The sequence below is a fragment of the Asparagus officinalis genome, chromosome 8 (assembly GCF_001876935.1).
Source record: "Asparagus officinalis chromosome 8, Aspof.V1, whole genome shotgun sequence".
Classification (NCBI taxonomy): Eukaryota; Viridiplantae; Streptophyta; class Magnoliopsida; order Asparagales; family Asparagaceae; genus Asparagus; species Asparagus officinalis.
This window is the reverse complement of record NC_033801.1, coordinates 23,968,135-23,994,346: the sequence shown is the minus strand read 5'-3', so window position 1 is coordinate 23,994,346 and position 26,212 is coordinate 23,968,135. Positions and strand designations below refer to the sequence as shown.

Genomic DNA, 26,212 nt, shown 5'->3' with positions numbered 1-26,212 from the left:
TTTGCGAGCAAATCTCTCTTCCTTTGTTTTTTTACTGCCAACCAGCTCTGACTGCTGCCTATGGCTGACAGTGCCACAAAGACTTAGGGTGTCAAAGGCGAAGGTGATAAAATCAAGAAGAGACAATAAAATCGCTGAACCAAATAGATGCAAATGATGGCAGCAATCACGTCCGTGTAGGCTGGTAAGTGCCAGTAACATCAATACCATGTTTGTTTGGATAGGAGAGAAACACAGTCGACAGGAAATAAAAGAGAAAAAGATGTCCTCTTGTTAGACACACATGACAACCAAAAAAAGGAAAAGGTAACCTCCATCCGACTTCAATGAATCTTTATTACTATCTCCCTATATTAACAGCTTGCACGAACGGACATACAGACGAATGTATGTTTCAAAAGGAAAATGGAGTACCTCCAGAGAAATGTCGCTATCTGAATAAGCTTCAATGAGAGAGAACAGTTTAAACAATAGAAAAAATGGAGGTATGGATATTCTCATCAATTTGCAGCATATGGACGATGTATAGATAATCTGGGTCAGAGACCACATAGTACTACAGCCGATTTACAGGAGAAATACCAAGTTATTCAGGTTAAAGAAGAGAAAAATATTCGAAGGAATGTTATTCCAAGACTCTCATGGAGTAGAATAGCAGATTTATTGGGTAAGGGTCCTGCTGATCAGAGACACACACACAGAGAAAAAGAAGGATAACATTTGAACTTGAATAACCGGGTCAAACACATGCAAAAACTATTTCTTTCTCATAATTCATGATAAAAAGATAAGAGTGAAGACTTCAGATCCGTCGAGAATTATCATTGCAAAATCAGCAAAACTGAGAACATTAGGCAGACCCCAAATAGCATAAATGTTATTTGTCCAAGAGGTTATGCAGTGTTGGGAATATCTCAATTCCATCCTTTAATTGAAAAGAAGTTAAAAAGGAAAAGAACCAAGTAACGTATGGAGCAACTATTAGCTTATTTTGGTTATACCTGCATGCCACTGAGAATGCGCTCCAAACGGGCTGATGCAACTGGTTCATGTGAAGAAGAAAAAACTTCACCAGGATAGAATAAAACTCCATCACCAGGGGGAAGGCCACGACGAAATTTTATCTGCGTCACAAAATAGAAAATATAATTAGGTGAAATAATGCAAATAAACTAGTAGCATAAATTAGTAGCCATTTATCATTTGAAATTTTTAAGAACTTGAAACCACTGATTATTTGAGAGAGCCCACTTTTGTTTAATCTCAAACGAGGTACAAAATAAGATGTTTATCTTTAGTATGGAACAAGAATAGATTATAAGATATTATTTAGCAAATAGAAAAAAGAAGTGATTCATGCAAGGCCACTTCAATGTTCAGTTCTTTGACGTGTAATTCGAAGGTACTAGTTCATGACACTTCACAACATTGGGACTTTATACATAATTTGTTGCATCAGGATTGTCTAAGACTTGCAAGAAATTCTGTAAAATCATTAAATAATTAGCTGAACTAGACATATTAATTTTACAATCTTGTGCCATCTGGTCAAGTTCTTGAGAGGATTCCATGCTCTAGGCTCGATCACTCTTTGCCAGAAGTTATATGAAAATATCCATGAGTTGCATGAGAATATCACATCCACATGTCATGAATGAGAAAGTCTTCCTGTATGCATATCCACTCCATAAATATTCTTGATCGTTCATTTTGTAATTCCCTGAACCATCTAACTCTTTAAATGCAGGACTGTTGTTTTGATTTTGGTGGGTTCAAGGAATGATTTTCTAACCTCTCTTCCTAATTTTGGACTCATCTTTAATTGTCAAGTGACCAGAGAGCTGAATCCTTCCTATTGCAGTTGTACTTATAGCCTCAACATTATTAGAAAATCTGCAAGATGCAAAATATTACCTAAGCATCTTTTGATCCCAGGAAAAACATTGTGGAAAGTGTCCCACTCTATTGACCCTATTGGTGTACATTTATCTACTTGAACAATCAAGATATCAGACCCGCGTCATTTCTATCAGAAACTTGTGTGGACATGTTTTTTGTGTCACATTTTACACACTTGTTCCAAGCTACCAAATTCCTCACTTCTGGGATCATGTTCGCCCTTCAAGATGTTAATCGGCTGGAATAATGAAAAAGGCTAGCAATTATATATTGTTGACTTCTAAACAATTTTCAGTCTAATGGCAGCTAAAAACTCATCACCGTCACACCTGAGTACTAGGAAAGTTTTAGGTGGTGGCCAAAGGTGTTTTCTATTACCATGCAATTCCTTGAGATCGTTATACTTTTAATTGATCAGTAGCATAGTTTGAGCAACTAAGGAAAACAAAATGTTGCCAATTTGTTATCATGATGCCTTCAAATTGAAATAAATTATCAAAGGAGAAAAGACTGTTTTATGCAACTGTTTAGCAGGGAACCTAAAGCACCGTCTGCAGAAATCATTGGATCTAAAAGAAAGCAACTCAGTTTAAGTATTGAGCCTTTATCAAATCTCATAGAACAGAGTTAGTTGTTCCCAGAAGCAGATCAAGGATCCTGCTATCAGCTTTCCACCTCTCCCCTTCAGCACCCTAATGCTGATTAACTCCCATAATGACTTAGATGACTTGTTGACTGTCCAGAGCAATTCCTCCAGTTCCTAATCAAACCACTGATCATAGGTCTGATCTACACTTCAGGGCACCTTCGAGCTCATTTCTACTTGAACAACAAGCAAAGTTGTTGATCTAGTATTTTGATCACGCCCACAGGTTCCACCCACAGCATTAACACACTGACCTTTTTTTTAAATGGCCTAGAAGATAGGTGAACATCTCGACTCTTAAGCAAGAAACATTTTGACTCAAAAGAAAGGAAGCCTATTCTAATTAAATTGGGGGATTTTGTTAAAATAAAACTTTGATAAAGATTTTAAAGGTCCATATGCGCAACAAAAACTTTAAGACCAAATACTACCAAGCTGATCATACACTTCATACTATGCATGTTGAGATCTTGAAATAGGGCAGGCAATGGACCAGGCGCTAGCAAGCTTATGTGTGTGTATTGCAAAATGGGCAACCAGCTCTATGACATGTGAGGCCCCACATCGATGTGACTAGTAGGGGGCGCACATGCCATAGAACTGGCAGCTCATTTTACAAAATGTGTTGTAGTTCATACACAATATATATATATATATATATATATATATATATAGAGAGAGAGAGAGAGAGAGAGGAATAGCAAGCTTATATTAGATAAAGGGGCAGCAGTTTGAGATTAGATCAAGAGTAAATTGTCTGGAATAGTTACACCTAATTATATGAACAGGTTCCATAACAGCTTCGTTTCATAAGTATTTGTTCCTTTTACAGTCAACAACAACAGCATCATCATCAAAGCCTTCATCCCAAATGTATGGGGTCAGCTCGTGCATCCTATTCTTCCATTCCATTCTATTATGGTGTTCCTTTTACAGTCCCATCTTTCAAATTAAGACAAAAACAGGGGATGAAATGCAGACCAGAAGAAATCGGAGAAAACAACAAAAAGAAACTGGAAGATTTTGCATTAATAAGCACTAGCATATAAATGTATATTATCAAACAATACCTCGGAACTAGCAGCCATGGATTTCTCATAACAATTAGTGCCCCAATAGAGAAACCCTGTTCCACCTTCTTTCCAGACTCTCCACATCACTGCACGGTGCTGTGTACCACGCATCCCAAGATGCCAGTTTGGATGCGGATCAGAAGGTCCCATGCACACATAGGTCCACCATTCCTGTGAGGAACAACATAAATCAACTCAAAATATGGTTGTAACCAAGAACAAGTACTAACACGTGACTTCAGTTTGCTGGGAATTTATTTTAACCTAACCCTTCGATTTTATCCATGCCCCAGAGTCGAATGTCATCCTCGATAACTAATGTATCATCTTTCTTCTTTTCTACTGTTCTTAGTGTAGAAAAAGTATAGCATGCATTTATGAGTTATGGGAAGTCCCTTTTCTGCCAATGATTTTTTTTCTTTTTCTTTTTGGTCAGGAACATTTCACTAACTACTACGTTAGCGAGTAAACCTCAGGTAGTCAATTCCTTGTAAAATTTTATCGGATGTATTGTGGAGCCTTATTCTCTATAAACAACTCTGTTTTGGTGGAATAGGCATAGAAGTCAAGGACGTGCTGGTTACGATCGAGAGAGTTTAGAACTTTCCAAAACTGCAATGGAGAAATAATACCTAGATTTTTACAGGAAGATCTAACAGAATATGCAGGACTATAAGTAGAGGAAAACATACAGCATCAATGAGAATTTCTTGTCCACCCTGATCATAAACCATATCACACATACATGATCATAGTCTTAGACTATTCAAGCATGAATACTGTGCATAAGAATGAAACAAGGTCTCAAGATAGTTAAAATGCAGTTCAAGTATCAAACTTTACTCATTGGCATAATTCCTTGGAATAACTTTGTCATAATATTAGATATAGATGAGAAAAACTTTAGAATGATATTAGATATAGATGACAAAGCAGTGGCTCTATTCTCAATGCATTTCATAGTATACATCGTTTTACGGACAAGAGACATTGCATACACATTTCCTTTTTATTCCCTTTTCTGGTTAAAGCTAACTAGATTCCTCAAATACATATTAAGTATGATTACTAATTTCCAAAAGTTTTACAAAGTAAACTTCTCATAATTATGTACTTATGTTTTCTCTCTTGGATCACATGGATTATGCATGTGTCTTAACTAGTCGAGAGGTGAACTTTTTTTTGTTATGAACATCTTGATGTCCATCCCACTATCTAATCAGAAATGGCAAGAACTACAGGAATTTTTGTGGATATGTAGGCAGTAATCAATAAAAGTGAGTTATCCACAAAACGATGTGGAAACTAAACATCTGGAACCAAACGATGTGGAAACTAAACATCTGGAACCAAATTCTTAGGACTATGATGATGACTAAAGGCACCACAAGCTGGGCGAAGAAAGACAGTTTGACATGATCATATTGGACTCCGTAAATTTACAACCAAAGAGAAAAGTACAGAGGAAGATAGTACATGAATTGGAAGGAACTTATCTATCTCATTTTCTTAAGTTAAGAGCCTTATAAATTCAATTTGAAGCTAAACCATTTTGGTTCCTAGTGACGAAGGATACATGTGCTCTCATTTATCAGGCTGCGTCTCACTTAATATTACATTCCCTAGTATCTTTTTGGAATCCTTAGGCCAGTGTCACCTCGCTCCGCTACTCCGTACATATTACAAGACAAGCGCGCCTGAGGCTAGACCCCCTCTACAAGACAAAGAGCATGAGTGGAAAGGTTTCTTGAATTGTACAGTTATCTGGGATGATCATGAATGGGATGTTTTTTATCAAGTCACCTGAATTTTACGAGGAACTCTGATCCCCTCAGCATCCATGAAGAGTCATGCAAACTTGAGAATATCTCACACTTCTACATAGTTATAATATGTGCACAAAAATGCAAGAAAATCTAGAATAATTTTTTCCATTGGTAATATCTGCTATATCATTTTAAAAATCTACACTTGCTAGAAACTTTAAGAATCCTGCAGAGTAGTGCAAAATCAAATTTCCCATCAAGAGTCATGCAACCTCGAGATATCTGAAACTTCTACTACATAGTTACAACATGAGCACAAAAATGCAAGAAAATCTAAGTAACTTTCCCTTGGTATTTATCTGCTATATCATTTGACAAATCTACACTGACTAGAAACTTTGAGAATCTTGTGGAGTAGTGCAAGATCTAGTTTCCAATTGGCTCTTTTCATATTATTCATTCGCTAAACTTCAAGAGGGACGCTTTGCTATGCTCCTTGGGTTCTTTGCTTTGAAATGCAATCACATGCTCAGCCTTATAGGCTCCATTTTTTTATTATATAGGTCGCGATAAATCTCAAAAAATATTTATAATCTATAGTCTATACTATTGTTTAAAAGAATCCACTTGGTTTATGTGAGCTTCAGTTTTAGAATTTGAAAATACCCTCACACTGGACCACTTTCAAAAATCAATCTAAATGTCCTCATACTAGGAAAACCGGAAAAAAAATTTAAAAGCTAACTAAAGATCAATTCTACTCCTCTACCCTTCATGCTATGCACACATCACATGCACCGAGACACTAGTGCATATAAAAAGGAGGCTCAATGGCTTGGGATGGCAGGACGCAATTGTGACCTTTTAAGTGTTTTAACATATAACCATCACTGAGAAAAGAAGCAACTGCACTGCTGCACATCACAGTTAATAGTTTATCCTCTTCTATATAATCTTTGTGAATTCTTTTGCTACCTGATTCAATTTTTTTTAACGACTGCAAATGCCATTATATCAATAGATGTTCCAGCATTTGTTTTACAGCCTGTTTAAACCAGGCTATGACTGAATACTTTATTCTATTTGTATAAGACTTGTATACTTCCATAGCCAAATCCTTCCCATTCAAACTAAAAATCAAACGTTCGAATGGAAAAGCCACCTTGTACAAGTTAATCTGCATTAGTTTGAGTTCTTAAACCAAAATCAAATGAATTTAGTTTTTCTTCATTATATAAGGTAGCACAACACAATGGCCGAAAGCAATGATATAGATGGTTCTTCCGTACAAACTGTTAATCCAAATGCTTTAATGCTAAACATTCAATTTCCCAACCCAAATTAATATATATAAAGTTCTGTTGGGTTAAATATTTTAGACCACAAACCTGAATGACAAGCCATTCTCGCCATCCAATTTGTGCCAACTTGTTGCATATGCTATGGAAACAAAATACCACAAAAAAATGATCGTCTTTCAGGTACTCTCAATGATGAAGAAAAACTTTAATATGGTGGATGTTTTCATGAATGGCTTCAGGCTTGGATTTAAAAGGGAAAGGTTTGGGCTTAAATCCTCTAAGAAGTAGCTGCCTCCTTCCTTGTGTCTCCCTATCTCTAAGGTATGTTTGGCATTGCAAGTAATTTTGCACCTTCTAGATCATAAACATGCTCTCTTGACAAAACTAGATGTTTGATAACCAGTTCCCAAAAAGAGTTTTAAGAAAATAAGAAGTTAAATAGCAGTGATCCAGAGAAGTTAAATTTTCTGCCTTCTAAGCAAAAACTCATACATTTGCATTTTATTTTTCCCTCGTATTTTTTTAAGATTGATATCTCATAAAATGTCATCTAAAATAAAAAATTTAATTTATTCTCTCTATTTATATTGATTGCCTTATCTAACGCATTTCTCTCATTTATCAAATTTTACCTAAATTCCTTATGATAAGCCTTTCTTTTTCTCTCACTCATCAACTCCTATACAAACTCATAATAGATCTTTTACTTTATTAACAACGTTAATTGCGGTTAGACCCCCTGAAGTTCTACTTGTGCGAATAGACCCCTTCACTATTTGCCCACATGCAGATTGACCTACTAAGTGACTTTTTTACTCTTTAAAGAGTATAAGAAAATTTCATTCAGGGGTCTATAAAAAAATTTCGCTCAGGGGTCTATCCGCAATTGGGTTATACTACTTTGGGTCTATCGGCAATTAACCTTTATTAAAAATATTGATAATGATGCATGTATTCTTAATTAATTTTGATCCTAAAGTTTGTTATATACGATGCATTCGATTTTTTTTTAAACAAACTCTAATAGGACGTATGTTACCATTTCATTCAAGTGTAACTTAATAGTTTTTTCTGTTCATGACAGCAACTTCTGTCGATTTGGTCAAAAGATTGTTCATTGTTTATCGTCTTTTCTCTAAATATTGATCCAATATTCTTGAGAAATTAAAAATTCTCACTTGCTTATTGTAACACTCACACTTCAAGACTTTAACTCACAGAAAACACTTATATTGCATCCTATCATAGAGCTTCACAGATGCTGATGTTTCATGAAAGAAAATTATGATAGAATCAGGCAGGCGTATGCCAGTATATAAAGGAAAGATAATCCAGGAGAACACTATGCTCAATAATAAACTTTTCACTTTAAGCGACTCCCAGAAATCAAGTAATGTCTCAAATAATTAAAATGTTGAAATTTGATATGCAGTATAAAAATTTTTATGTTGGTTACTTGATTCAGCACAGATCTGCGAATATACTCCAGGCTCTCAAGTAGAGCAATATCAAATATAATAGCACTACTGTAACATATCAAACTTGGCATTATTTTAAAAAATGGTAGGCATCAAGTTGACAAGCTTGATTGAATTTTCACGGACCCTTGCTTCATATCCTACCCCATTCTTGTCGGGAGAGGAGTAGACGATGATAATATTTTGTTTCATACCTATAAAAATACACTAAAGCATATAGATCCAGAATCAAGATTAGTACAATCTTGAATTAATTTCAACATCCTAAGTACAACTTGCCAAATTCTCTAGTGGGAGCAATAAACTGAGCAATTATGACATTAGTTACTAGGGACAGCAGTGGGTATGGCAAACCCATTTACCCTAATTAAAGGAGAAGATTCTCTTACCCTTTTATCTGAATTTATAGCGTAAGAATAAGGGTTTCTTACCTCGTAGGGAAAAGGTATTGTACATGTATAATGCAGAGTAAGGTAGGAAGGCCTATTTGAGCATCTATACTTCAAAAAAAAAACCACAAGTTCTGACCCGGGTGTCTGATTTGAGGTGATCCAAGGTAATCCAGGAGTCTATGGAAAGCTATTTTCGAGATGCATGATGTGGAAAACAGGGTCTACCTATTTGAGGTTGTTTCGAACACAATCATTTATTTTAGACCGTTTCGGTGTTGCTTTCGTTATTGGATTTATCTTTTGAACTACTTTTTTCTTTTCTTTTTCTTTTTCTTTTTTTTTCTTTTTTTTTTTTTTTTGTTTTGAACTACTTTTTTCTTTTCTTTTTCTTTTTCTTTTTTTTTCTTTTTTTTTTTTTTTTGGTTTGCTTCTAACTTGGCCCAATCAATTTTAGTTATTCATGTTACTTAGACGTTTAGTGGTTTCAGATATTTACCTTTCACAACTTAGGATAGGATAGTTTTATCTTAAATTATCATCAAGCATAGGCTTCTTAGTAGGGGTGCCAAACGGTTCGGATATATCCGAACCGATCCGCATCCGTATCCGAACGGATACGGATATGGTAAGCTAATTTTGAAACCGGGCGGATACGGTAACGGATATGGTTTCGGATTTTTTTTCGGATACGGATTCGGAAACGGATATGAGGGTTGCGGATACGGATATCCGCATAATGATTCGGGTCCCAAAGTTACAATTACAAACCCGTAACCGCTAACCCAAACCCGTTAGTTTGTAAGTTGTAAGTTGTAACCCTAGCCTCCAGCCCATTCCTTCTTCCGCCTCCGCCCTCCATCCAGGCGCTGAAAAATAGTCGAGAAACCCCGCCCTCATCCCTTTCTCTCCCTGAATCGGTGGGAAAATGACAGCCCTTATCCTCTGCTCGCCCCTCTCGCTCTCCCGATTCCCTCTACTCACGAATCTCTTCCATCTCGCTAAATCCAAATCCCTCATTTCTTCGTCCTTTGCTCTCCCACGCCATCCATCCATCCTCTATTCTTCAAAATTACCCTCTCAGATCTCTATAGCCTTCAAATTTCGCTGCTGGTGCTTACACTTCTACGGCGCTGAATCGAGACGATCTCGTTGTTCTCGGAATCAGGACGAGCTGCGACGATACAGCTGCAGCGGTTGTAAGTGATTCTTCTTGCTTTTCTTTCCTCTCTATTTTTGCCTTTTTTTTAAATTTATTTTTTGGGCTTATTTTAGGTTAGAGGAAATGGAGAAGTTTTGGTCTTTTATCCTGAATTTTCAATTATTATTATTATTATTATTTGGATTGAAGGAGGATTTAGAATTAAAAGAGTGCTATCCTTCATCACCACTTCATCTCCAACATTGTTCTCTTGAAAATAGAAAATTTTCTCCCTTTGGCAAGGGAAATGTCGCTTATATACCTCTATTCTATTCTTTGCGTTTAAGAATCTTCTTGTTGTTATTAGATCTTTCTAGATTTGCACACTATAAAATCTCATAGTCTGTGGCAGTGTGGCTGCTGCTAGGACTTCCCTTGGGAAATATGAAGCCGGAGAAAGAAAATATTGCAATAAGAAATGATAAATAATGGAAATTTAACCATACTCCTTGAATCTCTAACTATATAATTATCCTCATAATTATCCTCCGGATTCTCGAAACGCATTCAATCAGTTACATTCTGAAATTAAAGTTGCTCTTTTAGCCATTTAATTGAATTGATGTGAGGATAGGTACCGGTGTAATGGATTATGTCCTGTATGTTCTTAGAGTTATTTGATTTGGTTTTGCAGAGTACACCTTCTCTTGTATTACAATACAGTATATTCTTATCTGATTTTGTAATCCAGTTGGTAAAATTGTCAGTCTCTTTGACTGTCAAACTTCTTGTTTACTTTTATTTATCTTCGTGCTCTCATCTGGTCAAGGCAGAATTGCTTTCCCGCTGTGGAGGTGTTGCTCCTAAAATGGCTGAAGAAGCACACTCGCTTGTTATTGATCAGGCATGACATTTGATTGACTACCCTCTTCTACCTTTTGTGTTCGTGTTCTAATGCCATAAGCATATGACTTCTGATTTACTTTGCAGGTTGTTCAACAAGCAATAGAAAATGCAAATTTGTCATAAAATGATCTTTCTGCTGTTGCAGTTACTATCGGTCCAGGTCTAAGCCTTTGTTTGCGGGGTAAGTATGCTATGTCCTATTGCTGTTATTGCAATTATTCTTATAAGTCTTCCCTATTTTATTTCTATTTCCCAGAAGTTGCGAGTGTTGTAATCACAAGATGGAAAATGAATGTCATAATGGATTCAACTGAGAAGTTGTAATTCTGATTAAGTACTTGCTGCTGAAGGTTTTGGATGAAGATAATGTCTAATAGATTTGTGCTCAATTTTAGTAATTCTAATTATATGTGAATTAAAGAGAAGCTTACAACCACATATATTTACCTATTTGGTTGTAATTCTAATTATACGTGAATATCCGTTTATATCCGTGATCATATCCGATCCGATTCTCAAATATCCGATCCGTATCCGTTTCCGATAAGTGCGGATATGGTTAATGATTTTTCTTACCGAGAATGATCCGTATCCGTATCCGTATCCGTTTATAAGAAGCGGATATGGATATGGTAAGTGTCATATCCGAACCGTATCCGCTCCGATAACACCCCTACTTCTTAGTGTAGTTCCTATTTGTTTACCATTATTCCTAAATCCACCTGGCAAGGCTCTGAAGTTTGGTTATTATGAATAATAACACAGTTTTTTTAATAAACAATGAAACATCATTAAAATAGTTTTTGAATACAGATTTCCATTTCCAACTGTCCACTTCAGACATAAGAAAGATCTATCAAATAAATTGCAATAAACATGCCCCAATAAGCAAAGTTGATTGCTGATTTTGTAAGCACTTCTATTAGCAATATCCAAAACTATAGAGGCAAACATAGTCGGAAGCAACATAACTCTAGTGCCAACTGTCAAGACTGAATAACAAGTAACAACCAACATACAGGAAGACAGGTTGATGAGTAAATTTACAGGACAGAAAAAAGATGCACTTACTAATTGCAGGAGGGCTTTGTTGAGGGCCCGACAAAGAATTTATGAATCAAACACGGAAAAATTGAGAACAAGTTCCTAAAATTAGTACCTCACTTACTAATTGCAGGAGGGCTTTGTTGAGGGCATCGACAAAGAATTTATGAATCAAACACGGAAAAATTGAGAACAAGTTCCTAAAATTAGTACCTCACCATTCTCTGATTGCAATTCATCAGTAATATCCTTCACTAAATCCTCCCGAGTGCCAAGAACCCACTCACTGCAAAAGTTTGTAAAATTGTTACATTGAGTTTAACAAGTACACAGGTAAGTGTCTGGTCTCAGTGTACTCATAAAGACTGCAGTTACGAGGCAAATATGATCAGAATAGCTTTTAGTGAGCATAGGAAAAACTGTAAAAAGCAAGCCACGTTCTATCAAACTTTAGTTTCTCAAGATCACAAATGTCTACTTTTATTTGCTTAGAGCTATCAAAAACAAGACTTCCTATTCAACCAATCAATATCCACAATGCAAGCATGGTTGGCAAAGCTTACAATGTAGGATCCCATGCGAACTCCACCTATAGAAACTTAACAAACTTATCTATGTTTGGGAGTTTACTAATGAAGGGGAAGGGAAATAAGGGAAGGGAAAACAATGTAAAGGAAAGGAAGGGGAGGGAAAATGTATTAATCATGTTTGGGAGCTATAGCAAAGGGAATGGAGGCGAATTATTTCCAAGCCGTCGGATTTGTATCATGATGGTCCACAACAATTCTCCTCCTCTACACTCCAATTTGGGGGTTCACCAAATTATATAGAATGGAGGTTAGGGGATGTAAACTTTGTTACTTCCCTTTCTCTCCATTCCCTTTCAAAAAATAAAAAACTCACAAACAAGGTTAATCCGTTTATCTTCCTTCCCTTACCCCTCATTCACCCCCATCCAAACAAAGGAAATAAATAGCTCCGACTCTAGAGTTAAGTGTGCAAATCCTGCTGACATATCATTATTGAATCTTGAACAACTATTTTATTTCTCTAACTGCAAGCAAATCATCATTATTGAATCACAATAACTGGAGCAAGCAATGATATTGTTCATTCTAGTTTCCTCTATTAATTATTAAGGGGCTTAAAGCATATTTATACTCTTAAAGTTTTAGCACATTTCCCCTTCCCTGTTGATATTTTGCTAGATGACCTTGTCTTAGATTATCCGGTCCAAATGTCCTTGATTCAGTTAGTAATGTACATTTATACAGCTGTTTGATTTGAGGAAACTGCATTGCAACTGCAACTTATAAAAAGGCAAAAGACGTTACAATTGTAACCATTCTGTTCGGTGCATTGTAGCTTTAGTAATTGCAGTTGTTACTTTCTACAAAGCAACCCCTAACAATGATTTTAAGGAATTAGAATTTCATCGACTTGGTTTTGTAGCATACAATAAATTTTCCCACCATCTTAACACCTTTTTAACAAAAATATAACCATATTTCTTGAAAAACCTAGCACAGGAATAAATAGACGAAAAGGGCACTCTTGCCAACATGACCGATATATCCTATAAATCATAGAAAACAACTCACACTATGTGCTAGTTTATGAAAATTCACCATTGATTTAATTTTTGTTAACTGAGGATAGATGGGTGTAGATGCAACATAACTCCAACACACACATGTGAAGATGTCTACTATCAAATATTTTCTTATCTTACAGAATTAGACTAGTGGCACACCAACTACCCACATTATATGCCCTAAACTCATATATTCCTGATGCTCCACCTTATGATCAATTCTACGCTGACAGCAACCCATTATGTTCAGCAAGCCAACTCTGTTCTGATCCACCAATCAGCAAATTGACAAAAAGAGAGGAATGGATCAGTCACAGTTACTGCTTCAATGTTTGTGCTAGGTTCATCCTGATCACATTTTAGACAAAACTACATTTGTGGCAACCTTATTTGTTAGGGCCTTATGGACACATCTCAATGATTGTGCAGCTTTCTCAAGGTAATGTCGGCTTTAGTTTTGATATACTCCCACATTCACAGCATCAAATGCTACGAGTTTGTACCCAAAAAATTTATGCAGCTTCATGCACCAGCATTGTTACACCTAATTCACTAAGCTTGGTGCTTTCATATATGTCATCCTCTAACAGTTACTTCTGAAAGGTTTGGCAAGTTTGATCTAATTCTGCGCAAGGCTTCACAATGCAGAAGATATCTATACAAAATAGAGAATAAACACAGCATTGCACAAATATAATAGAGACAAAGAGAACACAATGATTTAACGTGGTTCAGTCAATATCTTGACCTACAACCACAGACAAAGACAACGTAGAGATTCACTAATAAAAAGAGACGATTACAATAAGGAGATCGCTCTCTTTAATCTCACTCAAAACCACCAGCGAAGCGAATCACACTGAAGGAGTCGCTCAATATTTCGTTGTGAGCTCCTCCTGGCTCCTGCTACAGTCGTCTTTGGTATTATATGACGGTTACATGTCTATTTCGTGTTTAGGATCTCTTTAAATCATCAAATATACACTTTCATATTTTCTAAAATTTTCTTTAATTTTTTTTAATATTTATATATATATCTAAATTAGACCGCTATTTGATTTTGCGCTTTTTACTAATATTTTGTAACAAAAACCCCAAATAGCCTTAGCGATGTCTCACGGCTACGCGGCGCTATCCGCTATCAATAACCTTGCATACATATATTATATATTGGAATTTGTAATTTACATGAGAACAAGGATGAGAATTAAAATCCCTGTAACATTTTTATATTTCTTTTATTATTATTGGATTATAAATTGGAAAATCACTGTTTTTGAACTAGACACCCGAATGGCCCTTCGAAATCATAATTTAGAACCAGACCTATGTCCAACAAGTTTCAAGAAGTGGATGTGTAGGATACAAGTCTAGAAAATGTATGACAACCGTTTTAAATTAAAACATACATTGCATAATTGCGTATATGCTTAAATAAATGTATGCATATATTCCAAGAGTGTTCAAGGAGTTTGGGTACGGGTACGTGTCGAGTGAGTTTGTACATAACATAATTTGTCTATGGGATTCCTTCGTTCTTCTTGAAGATCCATTTGCAGCCAGCGACTTTCTATCCCCTAAGAGGTTTCACTATCATGTTTGGTTCTTGTAAAGAGACTTCATCTTTTCAGTCATTGTAATGGTCCAATCTACAGTCTCACTGTCACAAACAGCCTCCTTTTAGACAGAAGACTCTGGGATCTCAATCGATTTTGCTACACTAGGCAATCATGTCTGTATAACCATATTGTTGAGAAGGCTGGTTCTGCCTTTTTTGTTCTCCTGGTGGCAATATTGTATTGTTGTTTTTGAGTGTATCATCATCTAAAGTTAAACCCTCGACAATATCAACTGGTTCAATATGAGCGCCCTTAAACACTCCCTTTGAAGCGGAGTTCTCTAGCTCTACCTGTTTGCTAGACTCCTTTTTGATACCTACAATATCAGCAACAAATTTCTTTCTCTAGTGAAGCATTGATTTCTCATGAAAAGTAACATCTCTACTAATAATAAACTTAGGTGACTTGGGATCAGGACACTATAACCTATATTCCTTCACTTTAGTAGCACATCCAAGAAAGATAGCTTTTTTGCTCTAAGTTCAAGCTTATCATTATTGACATGAAAATAAGCAGGGCAACCAAATACCCTTAAGTCTTAAATAAGAGTAATTAGCAGAGGCACCGGACCATACGTCTATTAAGTCTTAAAATTAATTGTTGTAGAAGGAAATCTATTTACCAAATAGCAAATTATATTGATTGCCTCGGTCCAAAACTCCTTTGCCAAACCAACATTAGAGAGCATGCATTAAGCTCTCTCCAAAAGTATTCTGTTTATTTTTTCTGCACATCCGTTTAGTTGTAGTGTTTGTCGCACTGTACGATGTCGCACACAATGTCACAGAAGGCACTAGGCGGACTAGGTGTTCGAGCCAACGCCTAGATGCCTAGGCGACGCCTAAACGTTTGGCTATTTTTAAAATTATTTAATTATAATAATCAATAAAAATATATATTAAATTCATATAAATTTACAAAAAAGATAGATAGCAATCTTAAATTCTCAATAAACCATGCATACTTAAATACTAAATAGCAAAAATAATAACTAACAATGTTATAGAAAACGCTAGGAAGCCTAGCCGTTGGACCCGACACTTAGAGCTTAGGGGGGTTTTCTTTTTTCTTTTTAGTTACAATAACTGATAGTAAATGTCAATGTTATAGAAAGCTTAGATGCCAGAATGATGTCTAGGCAGATTTTTTTCTTCATTTAAGTGGTGATCGAGAAGATTTTGCTGAAGGTCAGAGAAGATAGTGGATGTGTTCATATTTAGAGGTTAAAGGAGTTTGAAGGAGGTTGGAGGACATGGATGTTGTAACATAGAAAATCACGATCAAAGCCTAAAAAGTGCAGTCCACATAAGCAGACAATGCTCTCCTAAACACTCTCAACCTCGATATCGCCCTGACGCTAAGCGCTAGTTAGGCGGCCTATGTACCGCCTAGGAGGACTAGGCGGATGCTTTTTAAAACAGTGGTCGTACGATACCTTCATTCTTGTAGAAATGGTCAAACTCTATGCAACAGAACTCTATCCCATTATCGGTTCTGATGTGCTTCACTTTCTTCCCTATTTGATTGTCTTTCACTTGGTTTGATGATTCTTATGGTTGCTTAGGTAGTTACCAGCTAAGTCTAAGAATCTTGAATAATTAGAACATAATCAATTGGAAAATAGTATTTATTTTGATTCTTTTATTTAGTTACATATGATATATTTGACTAGAAAAAGATAACAAAACTTAAAACATACAGTTCTAAGTAGTAATGTATTAATAATGTTAAACTCGACTTTGAGTTTTGAATATGAGTTTATTTTGAACTCTCCTCCTAATGTTGCATGTGTAAATTAGGTAAGAGTAGAGCCCACCAAATTTCCACTCTACCCCTATTATTACAATTATCTCATTGTCCACTTCATATAGGGGATAATCCATATAAATAGGGTATGAGGATGAACGCTTCACAATGTACTTCTAGCCAGAGAAAAGAACTGAGTTAGAGAAGAAAAAAGAAAGAAAGAGAAAAATATTGAGCAATTCTTTTTGTGTTATTCCTAGTGAGTTTTTAGGGAGATCAGAGAGTGATCTCCTTATTGTAATTTTCTCTTTTGCTTAGTGAATTCCTCTATTTTCTACGCCTGTGGATGCAGGTCAAGATACTAACCAAACCATGTTAAATTCTTGTGTATTGTTCTGTCTCTACTGTGCTTGTTCAGTGTTGTATTACTCGCTACTTTGTATATACATGATACAAAGTAGTAAATCCCCCCTACAACAAGCTGGTATTAGAGCTTCAGTGTCATTCTAGTGGGCTTCAAGAAGTCTTCGGCTAAATATAAGGTGCAGAAATTTAACAGGAGAAACAACTTTAGTATATAAGGAGTCAAAATGATGACTCTTCTAATGCAACAAGGGTTGCTCAAAATGATGACTCTTTTAGTGCAACAAGGATTGCTCAAATAGTCAAAATGATGACTCTTCGGCTAAATATAAGGTGCAAAAATTTGACGGGAGAAACAACTTTAGTTTATAAGGAGCCAAAATCCATGCTTGATGATGAGAAGAAAGAGCTAGAGATGGAGCATAGTGTAATACAACTCTATTGGCCGATGAGGATCTACGAAAGGTTGCCGACGAAGATATCATTGCCAACCTATTGCCCAAGTTGGGAGTGCTTGTACATGACGAAATCTCTGACCTCAACAAGTTTTACTTGAAGTAATGTCTCTTTACCCTTCGCATGAAGGTACGCGAATTAAAGACCACTTAGATGAAATTTACACTATTCATATATACTAAATAATATTGATGTTAAAATTGAGAAAGAAAATCAATCCCTTATTTTGTTATGTTCATTACCTCCCTCATTTAAAAATTTTGTCAATAGCATGCTCTATGGTTGTTTGGACGATGTTAAATCAGCTTTACATTCAAAAGATTTAATGCGGAAAGTGCCTACAGTGGGAGGTGAGGATCAAACCGAAGGTTAAGTTAGCTTTACATTCAAAAGATTCAATGCAAAAAGTGTCTACAGTGGGAGGTGAGGATCAAGCCGAATGTTTGTTTGTTCATGGTCGACTTGAAAAGGATGTTGATGGTAGAGGCAAATCTAGAAATATGTCTAGATCAAGACAAGGCCAAGAAAAAATGTTTGAGTGTTATAATTGTCAGAAGTTTGGGCATATAAAACCTAATTGTCCAATGCTTAAAGCAAAGGACGGTACTCGGTCGAAGTCTTGGGAGGTGAAACATTTAGTTGCTAGTGATACTAAAAAGTCTTCTAGTTCACATGAAGTTCTTTTGGATGGTGTTTCTAATATTCATTCACAAGATCAGTTCTTGATTCAGGTTGTTCCTATTATATGTGTCCTCATAAAGAGTGGTTTGTTATATATCAGTCAATTGATAGTGGGAATGTCCTGTTAAGACTGATGCTTTATTATTATTTAAAAAATGGTCTAGACGCCCACTTAGGCAGCTGCTTAAATCTAAGTGGTACCTAGGCCGCCCTTGCTCCCACGGGGAGAACGGGCTACTTACACAGACTATACAGAGTTAGAAAGAGGTATATTGCTCGCTTAAGCATAGTAATAGTTGAAGAGAGTTTATCAGGTTAAAATGTATCAGAGATTAAAACTCTTTGCCTAAGTCTATCTCAAGTAAAACAGTAAGGATATGATTTGAATCTTCGAAAACGATCCTTCCTCTCTCGACGTTAAAGGTGATAAGTGTAAGGTCTGACGCCTAGAAACGCCTAGCGCTCTCTAAAACATTGCGCTTTAGCATACTCGTATAGTATGGCATGCTGCAACAGTATTATGATTTACCTCGGTGATCTTACAGATATGTAAGAACAGCCAATACTGAGACATCGTGCATATTGTCGGAACATGATCAAGAAAGTATACTTTGTACAAAAACTTGCAAGTTCAAGCGATCAAGAAAATATACCTTGTACAGAAGATTTGAGTATGTGGCCTTAAGAGATTTGGAACTTTAACAAAGGCCTCAAATGTACCAGGTGCAAGCTGTGCATCACTTGGACCTGAAACAATAGCCATTCATAAGTGAATAAAGAGATATCTGGCTATCTAATATCTTACAAATTAAGTGTCGTCCTTCAAGAAACATCTTATCAATAAGTAATCAGAATGTGCAAATTAGGGATAGAAGAATCCTTTGGAACAAAAATGCTGAAAATGAAGAAAATACTTGTTACACATGCCATGACTCGAGCCATATGACAAAACTCTACATCAGCTATCTTCTTCAACCTGTTCTAGAGGGCTCGGTTTAAACTATTAAAAATAAAAGAATGTGGGAACATGAAAGAAAATGCTAGGATGAGCAAGAATACAACATAAGCATTTCATAATAACTGATTGAGACAATAACTAAGCTTATCAAGAAGTGTAAGTATAGTTTATTATTATTATTATGCATATATTTGGGTAAAGTACCGAAATCATTTAAACTATCACTTTTTCCCCGAAAGTGCCCCTAAACATCAAAGTTCCAAGTACATCCTGAAATTTTGTCTACCAGCTACTTTGTACTCTTAAGTTGTAAAATCAATTTCGGTGAATAAAGAAGGTTATGTTTGAAAAGGCCATTTATAAGGACTGCTACAAATATCTCTTCAACTTCATCCTATGCGTAGATAAAGCTTCCGCCATAAAGTAATTGAATAAAAAAAGTTTAGCTTGGGGGTTCAGTACGGGAACGTCTTTAGACAAGCTACTGTATCTCAGGAGTATCTTCAGTAATTTGAAATAACCAAATAATTCTTTTGGCTATTCCACACTGTTGGAAGATTCTCATTTACACAATAGTTCCCCTGAGCTGACATACTGAACTTTTGGGCACTGGGAAACAAAACAGGAGCAATCAAATTGAATTTATATTTGAAGCACAGCCCAAAATACGAAAAAATTTCCACAAACAATTTGATAAGATTCAAATGACCAATCATCAAATACAACCTGACATCAATTCTCCATCAATAGGTGATAAAGTTACAGCAAAAGAAAGGGTGTGTTATCATTGAAAATATTGAAGGCCACCAAGCAGGCAAGATATTGTATTTATTTATTTATTTATTTATTTATTTATTATTATTATTATTATTATTATTATTATTATTATTGCACCATATAGTTTATTTGACGAAACCATGAAGCACTACCACTTCCCCTTGGTTTCGGATAGACTAAACAAAAAGTTAATGATATAAGAAACTGTATTATGCCTGGGTGAAAATACAACCAAGGATTGACATAGAAGCATTTGGCTGAGTCTGCCACACAAAAAAAAAGAAAAAAACAGTCGAGGATTATTACCACAGTAATAAGTGGTTAAGACGCGTGCATCAGGGGCATATGCCTTTATCTCTCCAGACATGCTGCAAATCTTGCCGTACTGTTCTAGGTTTAATGGCTGAAATTTAGTGAATACGTATTAGGTCATGATAAAGACAAGCCATAATTAAAAATAACAGCTAAGCAATGCATGACTACCATGGATAAATATAGAAAAACAGTAATTGGTGGAAAACTGGAAATAATGACAAGATTGAAACATATACAGAGTTTGTTTGACCGTCTGTGGATTTTTGAAATCTAGCATAAACTTTAAAAAAAAAAGTGTAATGCACTTCAACAAAATAATGTTCCATGCCATGTAGATACCTCATCCCACAAGTAGAAGTAGGCCTTTCGCCAATGAGCCTTAGTCTTCAAGATCTCCACTTCCTTCCGCAAGGACTCTTTTGCTCTGTCACTACTGTCACAGGTCAAACAGCCATCGGCAGCTTATAAATCCTGTGAAAAGTAAAGCCAACTAATCTATATATGCATGTACCACCCATGACTTACCCAGAAAGAATGGGAGTATAAGGCACAGCATATGCTGCCAATCTCGGATTTGAATAATAGTCGTTTGATCTAGGATGGTCCGCTACAGAAACAAGAGGCATATGATAACATAGACAACTTTTAAACAGTATCAAATCATAAAGACGAGATCTAAATAGTGACACACCAATAACCAAACAAAACTATGAACTCGAGATCTAAATGCTAGTGAGAAAATGGCAACCAAAATTCTGAATGGATAAACTATATATGCCTACCAATCTCACTTACCTGGCCAGGGACAAGTATATGCTAAAATCCGCATGTTTTCACCCCACCTACAGAAATATGGACTGATTCTATATTGGAGAAGCCACTTGAAGTGACGGTCTAATGCATCATACCAGGCATCACTTCCATGTGCCACACCAAAACGATCCTCAATCACAGTTTCGGATATCTAGACTATAGTCAGGAATACACATTATTTTCCTACTTTCAAGAAATAAAGCATCAGAGAGGATCCATTCGACATAGAATGATGTAATTTTGTTCATATTCAACAAGCATATGCCATCAGTGTAACAACTGATTATGAATTATTATTATTATTACTACTATTACGATTATTTATTTATTTATTTTTATTTTTTATTTGGAACCCCAAAAAAATCTTAACGACAGATAAGGAGAACCCAATAACCTAGTTTAGAAGTGATGTTGAGGTTAAGAAAGTATTGGGTATCATATGACAATATGGGACGTTGTTAGAAACCAAGTAATATTGAAGGGCTAAAAAAATTGTGTCCAACCTGTCTGATAGATTCCATAAAAGGGATTACAGACATGGAGTTGCTGTTTGATGCTCAGAGCCAGGTCCAAAGATATACAAAGGAAGATCTGGGTAAAATCTGAAAGAAGTTAGATCGCTAAACCTTTGCTAGCATTGCCTGATATATAGCTTCCGTTCATATCATATTAATCTATATCAGCATCAATGCCAGGTCAGCTCAGCCTGGAGCATGGTATTTGCACTAGCATTATACCTCATAAACCTGTAATCTAAAAACATGTCCAGGAAACTGAGAGGAGCCTAGTGCAGGGGTTAAGAGTGCAGTAAAATAGGACGAGGAGATCCACATTATGATTTTTGGAGGGTCGCCTGCTACAGCACACCTGTGTTGAAAAACTAAAATATAAAAATTAAAACATTAATCATTTGATGTACAGTCCAAGGCCAGATAATACGATGAACAATTCAGGTTCAGAGTCATGGGATTGGAAAATCAATATCAAAGTCTGGCTCTAGGGGAAAAAAGAAAGAAGAAACTATGTTCAGACACCAGCTAGTTTGTTTAATGTTAATGTCCATCTCTGCCCCTTGTTCAGACGCTAACTAGCTTGTTTGTTTAGTGTCTTATTAGGGAATATATTAGACTATTCTAATTTATCAAACAGGATAGCTGAATATTTTAAACATTCACTTCGCAAGAATTATTTGAAATGTATTGAACATACCAGGAAAAAACAGAGTAGACTTCTGTAAGGAAAATCTATACACAAATCTCCAACATTGTACAATGCTAAAGTTTGTTTTCGTCTACACACATGCCAAAAACTAGATCTTGATAAAAAGAAATTTGTTGGCCTGAGATGAATTTCCGGCATAAATAACATGCCTGAATTTCCTGCATAAATAACATGTCTTGAAAAACTGTTGCTATCAGTCAATTAAGATTAGAACCCACAATAGTATTATTAGAAATTGAGCAATGTCCAACACATATTAGATTTGAAAAAGAACCTCATTTCTTTAGGCACCATCAACTCCAATGGTTTTAGGTCTTCGGCTGAAGGTGGAGTTTTGAGAGTTAGTAAAGGCTCTCTTGTTGTGATGAAAGGAAAGAAGGTAATCTTCTATATCCTTGAAGATAATACTGTGACAGGTTCTGCAACAGTGTTATCCTAAAGGATTCAAATTCAGACGCTACACATTTGCGGTACATGCCCTTAGGGCTTAGGGCATGTGAGTGAGAGAGGACTGGATGTATTGAGCAAAAAAGTTTTGCTTTGTGATCAAAGAACTAGCAACTTAGACTTTTGTAAGCATTGAGTTTCCAACAAACACCATTCTTTAGTACAGCTGTCCATAAAACCATGGTACTTTAGATTACATTCCTTCAAATGTTTGTGGTCCCTCTTAGGTTCTATAGAAAGGTGGAGTTTGTTTTCCGATAACATTGATTGATTATTCCAGACAAGTTTGGGTGTATTTTTTTGAAGCATATAACCGATGTGTTTACAACCTACAAGCAATGAAATGTTATGATTGAGATGGAAAGCAAGTGGAAACCAATCTACCAATATGACATCAAACATATATAAAACTGAAGAAACAGAAAATAATACATTGCATATATAAAACTGAAGAAACAGAAAATAATACATTGCATAGCCTATTGCAAGCAATTATGCAAAAGATTTTAACATTTGAAGGATACACCAAATACAGCTGGAAGGGAAGGTGTCAATGGAAGAGTGAAATCCCATACTGTAACACTTATTTTCACATGGATAGAGACGTTGGTTAAAGTATCTTCATCCATCATATCTCCTGTGTCTTTATCTTGAACATACTCCTGGAATGTTGGGAATAAAAGAACTCTCTTCAAAGCTGATGCTGCAGATTTCACTCTTTCTACCTAGTATAATAAAGACCAAGTGTTAATAGCAGTTTAATGATATGTATTAAATTAATGAGTACCCATTCCTGGAGAAGCTTACCACGTCCTCCAACTCCTTTCCATCTGCGGGTTCAACAATATCAAGGCAGTTCTTAAGCTCTCTATACAATTGATATTTCTCAACATTGCCAAGAGAATTTGCTGAAGTCCCGCTGATTGACATAACAAACCATAATAGTTACCCAGTCAACACAGAAAATAATGGCAATATATATATTGATCAAAATATATCTAGTTTAAGATATAACATGAAACCATTACTCTGTATTTGTATTGGCAGCAGTTATGAGAAACTCTCCCTCATATTGACCAGGCGGTTGTTCAGCTGGGATATCAACAGATACCCATATTGACGTTGTTTCTCTGCAGAAATAACAATGAATATGTTACTTAAGGAAAGAAAAGATAACCGAAAATAATGTCACCTGGTTGTCAATATCTAAAAAGTTTTTATGATCTATTTAATAAGCAGTACCCAGGAAGAAGATTTATTTGATTGACTGGTAGATCAAGAGGTACAAGAGCATCAGGCACACCTAAGATAGGAATCACTCGTCGCAAAGTTAAGGCCTGTCCAGCAATCAGCCTACCACAATCATAATCAGTTATTAAGATAAAGATTTATTTTCTATGCAGATGAACAGTGAACAAGAGGCTTAACCTATCGCCAGATGAGGAGCAGAGATCTGTACAATGGATCTGCGCTGTCCCTGCAATGCCCGAACTACCCCAAGAAACTTTAGGACGTAAAGCAATTTGCACACTTTCCCTCTCATTTCTTGCAGCCAACAGAGATATCTTGAATGTAGAACAGATTATCAGAAGATTAAAAAAAATGATACATAGAGGTAAAGAGAAAGGGGGGAAGTAACAAGCAATATATGATTTAAACAATGTTAACACAGTTGAACACTACAATGAAGACTCAACCGTTTGCTGATGATGAAAAAAAAAACATTTGATTTTAGTAAATTCTAATTTTCTCATTATGTCATGCTGGAGAAATAGACAAATATTGCATGATTCCTCCACTCTAATTTACATCCATGAACGTAGGCTAGACAACCGTATGAAATCAAATCATGCAAAACCAAATATCCTTGTAAATAGCAGATCTTTTTGCATTAACATATTCAAACCGAAGCAGTAAACATGTAGGACTCATGCAAGATGATAAACCAATATTCTCATCTCCAAACAGGCGAACGACTGTTTTCTCACATCTCGGAATAACAGTTCTCCGATAGCAGATAGAAGATATTGAATAGAACATCAACAGAGAGGGCTTACATTCTCTAATGGCCGAGGCACTTCTTGATGTCCAACATTTGCTGTGCTTGGCATGCACCACACATGTAACAAATCTGCTGTTGGAACCTTTCTAGGATCAACGTCTCCAACGAATGAAACCGAGTCTTGCAAAACACCATCATTCCAACCATAACCAGTCCCTCCTCCAGCAACACCTTCAACTGGGGGAACAGTGATATTCTGAGGGTTCCCTCCTGTAGTTTGTCAATAAGAACATACGGATAAAACATTTACACAAATGCACATTGGAAGACGTGCAAAATTAAGAACTATGATAATGTAATAAAACATATCTTGAAACATTAAGCAAAAGAAAAGGCAACCATTCAACAAAAAATAAAATACATCATAACAATTCTAATAGAGCAAGCCCAAAGTTCATAATTAACATCAATAAATTGAGCCTCAAAACACCCAAATAATTCTAATAAGGAAAAGTTAGATGTTTAACAGAATTATGGAAATTCATTTAAACAGCAGAATGACTAAAGTAGTCATTTATCTTCCTCCATTTCTTAACCAGGAAAACACCACTGATCTAGTCACTCAATCTTAACCAGGTCTCCATGGGGGTTTAGTGAATCGAGTAGTACTATGTCTGACATAATTTTTCTACAGCCTGTCTAGCGTCCTCACCAGACAAACACTGCACAAGGTGGTTTATGATCCTAGTAGTAGCCCCATAAATTCTGCAGGTGGTCCATAGATTCAAGAGGATCTCCACCACATAAGTTTGAAGTGAATACTTCATCCATGTTCCACTTAGTTCCACAATCTCACCATTAGGGTTAGCTTTGAATTTGATAGAATTTGAGATGCTCTGAGTGAAAAACTTTGGACATTAAGCCTTCCTGGTCCTATTCCTGCTCATGTTTAACAACAAAGCTTTACATGGTTAGTTCCTCAAAAATGGCAGATAATGCTTATTCTTGAGTTCATTGCATCTGTTATGTGCTAGATACTCCTCGTGCATACTCCGAGAGGGACAATCCATTCCCACTTTTCATTATAAAATTGGAAGCATTTTTGTTTTATTTGATGTTCTTCCTTCCCTTCTATAATTTTATATGCATTCACAAATAACTGTGCTCTTATTAGCGTACATGTCTCTTTTATGTATGTGTGAACTCATTAGTTGGCTAAACATGAAATAGTCAAGACCATGATTAACAAGTTGTAGGCAGAAACATATCAATCGTTAACACTGGAGACAATACCTCAAAATCAGACTCAATATAAGAAAAAATAAAAAAGAAGACATGCAACATTTAATTTATGCCCTTAGAGAAGAAACTAAACTTATCCTACCAGAATATTTGTAGTTTCTCTAGCTAATAACTGTTGATTTCAGCAGTTAATTGATCCGCAAGGACACCGTTCCGATTAACATGGTGATTCGCTTGGTACACGGAAAACATCGATACATGCAAATATTACATAGATTGCAAGGAATGCTGAGAAAATTTGCTTCAACAGCAATATTTCTTATCACAAACTAAAG

The 26,212-nt window shown here is 35.9% G+C and overlaps 1 protein-coding gene across 3 annotated transcripts in view; it reads right to left on the bottom strand.

Moving 5' to 3' along the window:
• Positions 1 to 26,212, bottom strand: part of LOC109822722 — a 41,644-nt gene that overhangs the window by 14,336 nt on the left and 1,096 nt on the right. Inside the window, exons 2-15 of one of the 3 annotated variants that reach the window (XM_020388954.1) lie at positions 24,691 to 24,905; positions 24,062 to 24,198; positions 23,876 to 23,986; positions 23,662 to 23,763; positions 23,441 to 23,552; positions 23,158 to 23,358; positions 20,948 to 21,116; positions 20,678 to 20,759; positions 20,492 to 20,582; positions 20,144 to 20,240; positions 18,756 to 18,849; positions 11,857 to 11,929; positions 3,616 to 3,789; positions 1,002 to 1,124 (exon numbers count right to left, since the gene is read on the bottom strand). In XM_020388954.1, the coding sequence (XP_020244543.1) occupies positions 1,002 to 1,124; positions 3,616 to 3,789; positions 11,857 to 11,929; positions 18,756 to 18,849; positions 20,144 to 20,240; positions 20,492 to 20,582; positions 20,678 to 20,759; positions 20,948 to 21,116; positions 23,158 to 23,358; positions 23,441 to 23,552; positions 23,662 to 23,763; positions 23,876 to 23,986; positions 24,062 to 24,198; positions 24,691 to 24,905 (1,781 nt within the window). Of the gene's footprint in view, positions 1 to 1,001; positions 1,125 to 3,615; positions 3,790 to 11,856; positions 11,930 to 18,755; positions 18,850 to 20,143; positions 20,241 to 20,491; positions 20,586 to 20,677; positions 20,760 to 20,947; positions 21,117 to 23,157; positions 23,359 to 23,440; positions 23,553 to 23,661; positions 23,764 to 23,875; positions 23,987 to 24,061; positions 24,199 to 24,690; positions 24,906 to 26,212 lie in introns of those variants that run through there. The other 2 variants (XM_020388953.1, XM_020388955.1) reach the window with 2 other exon arrangements.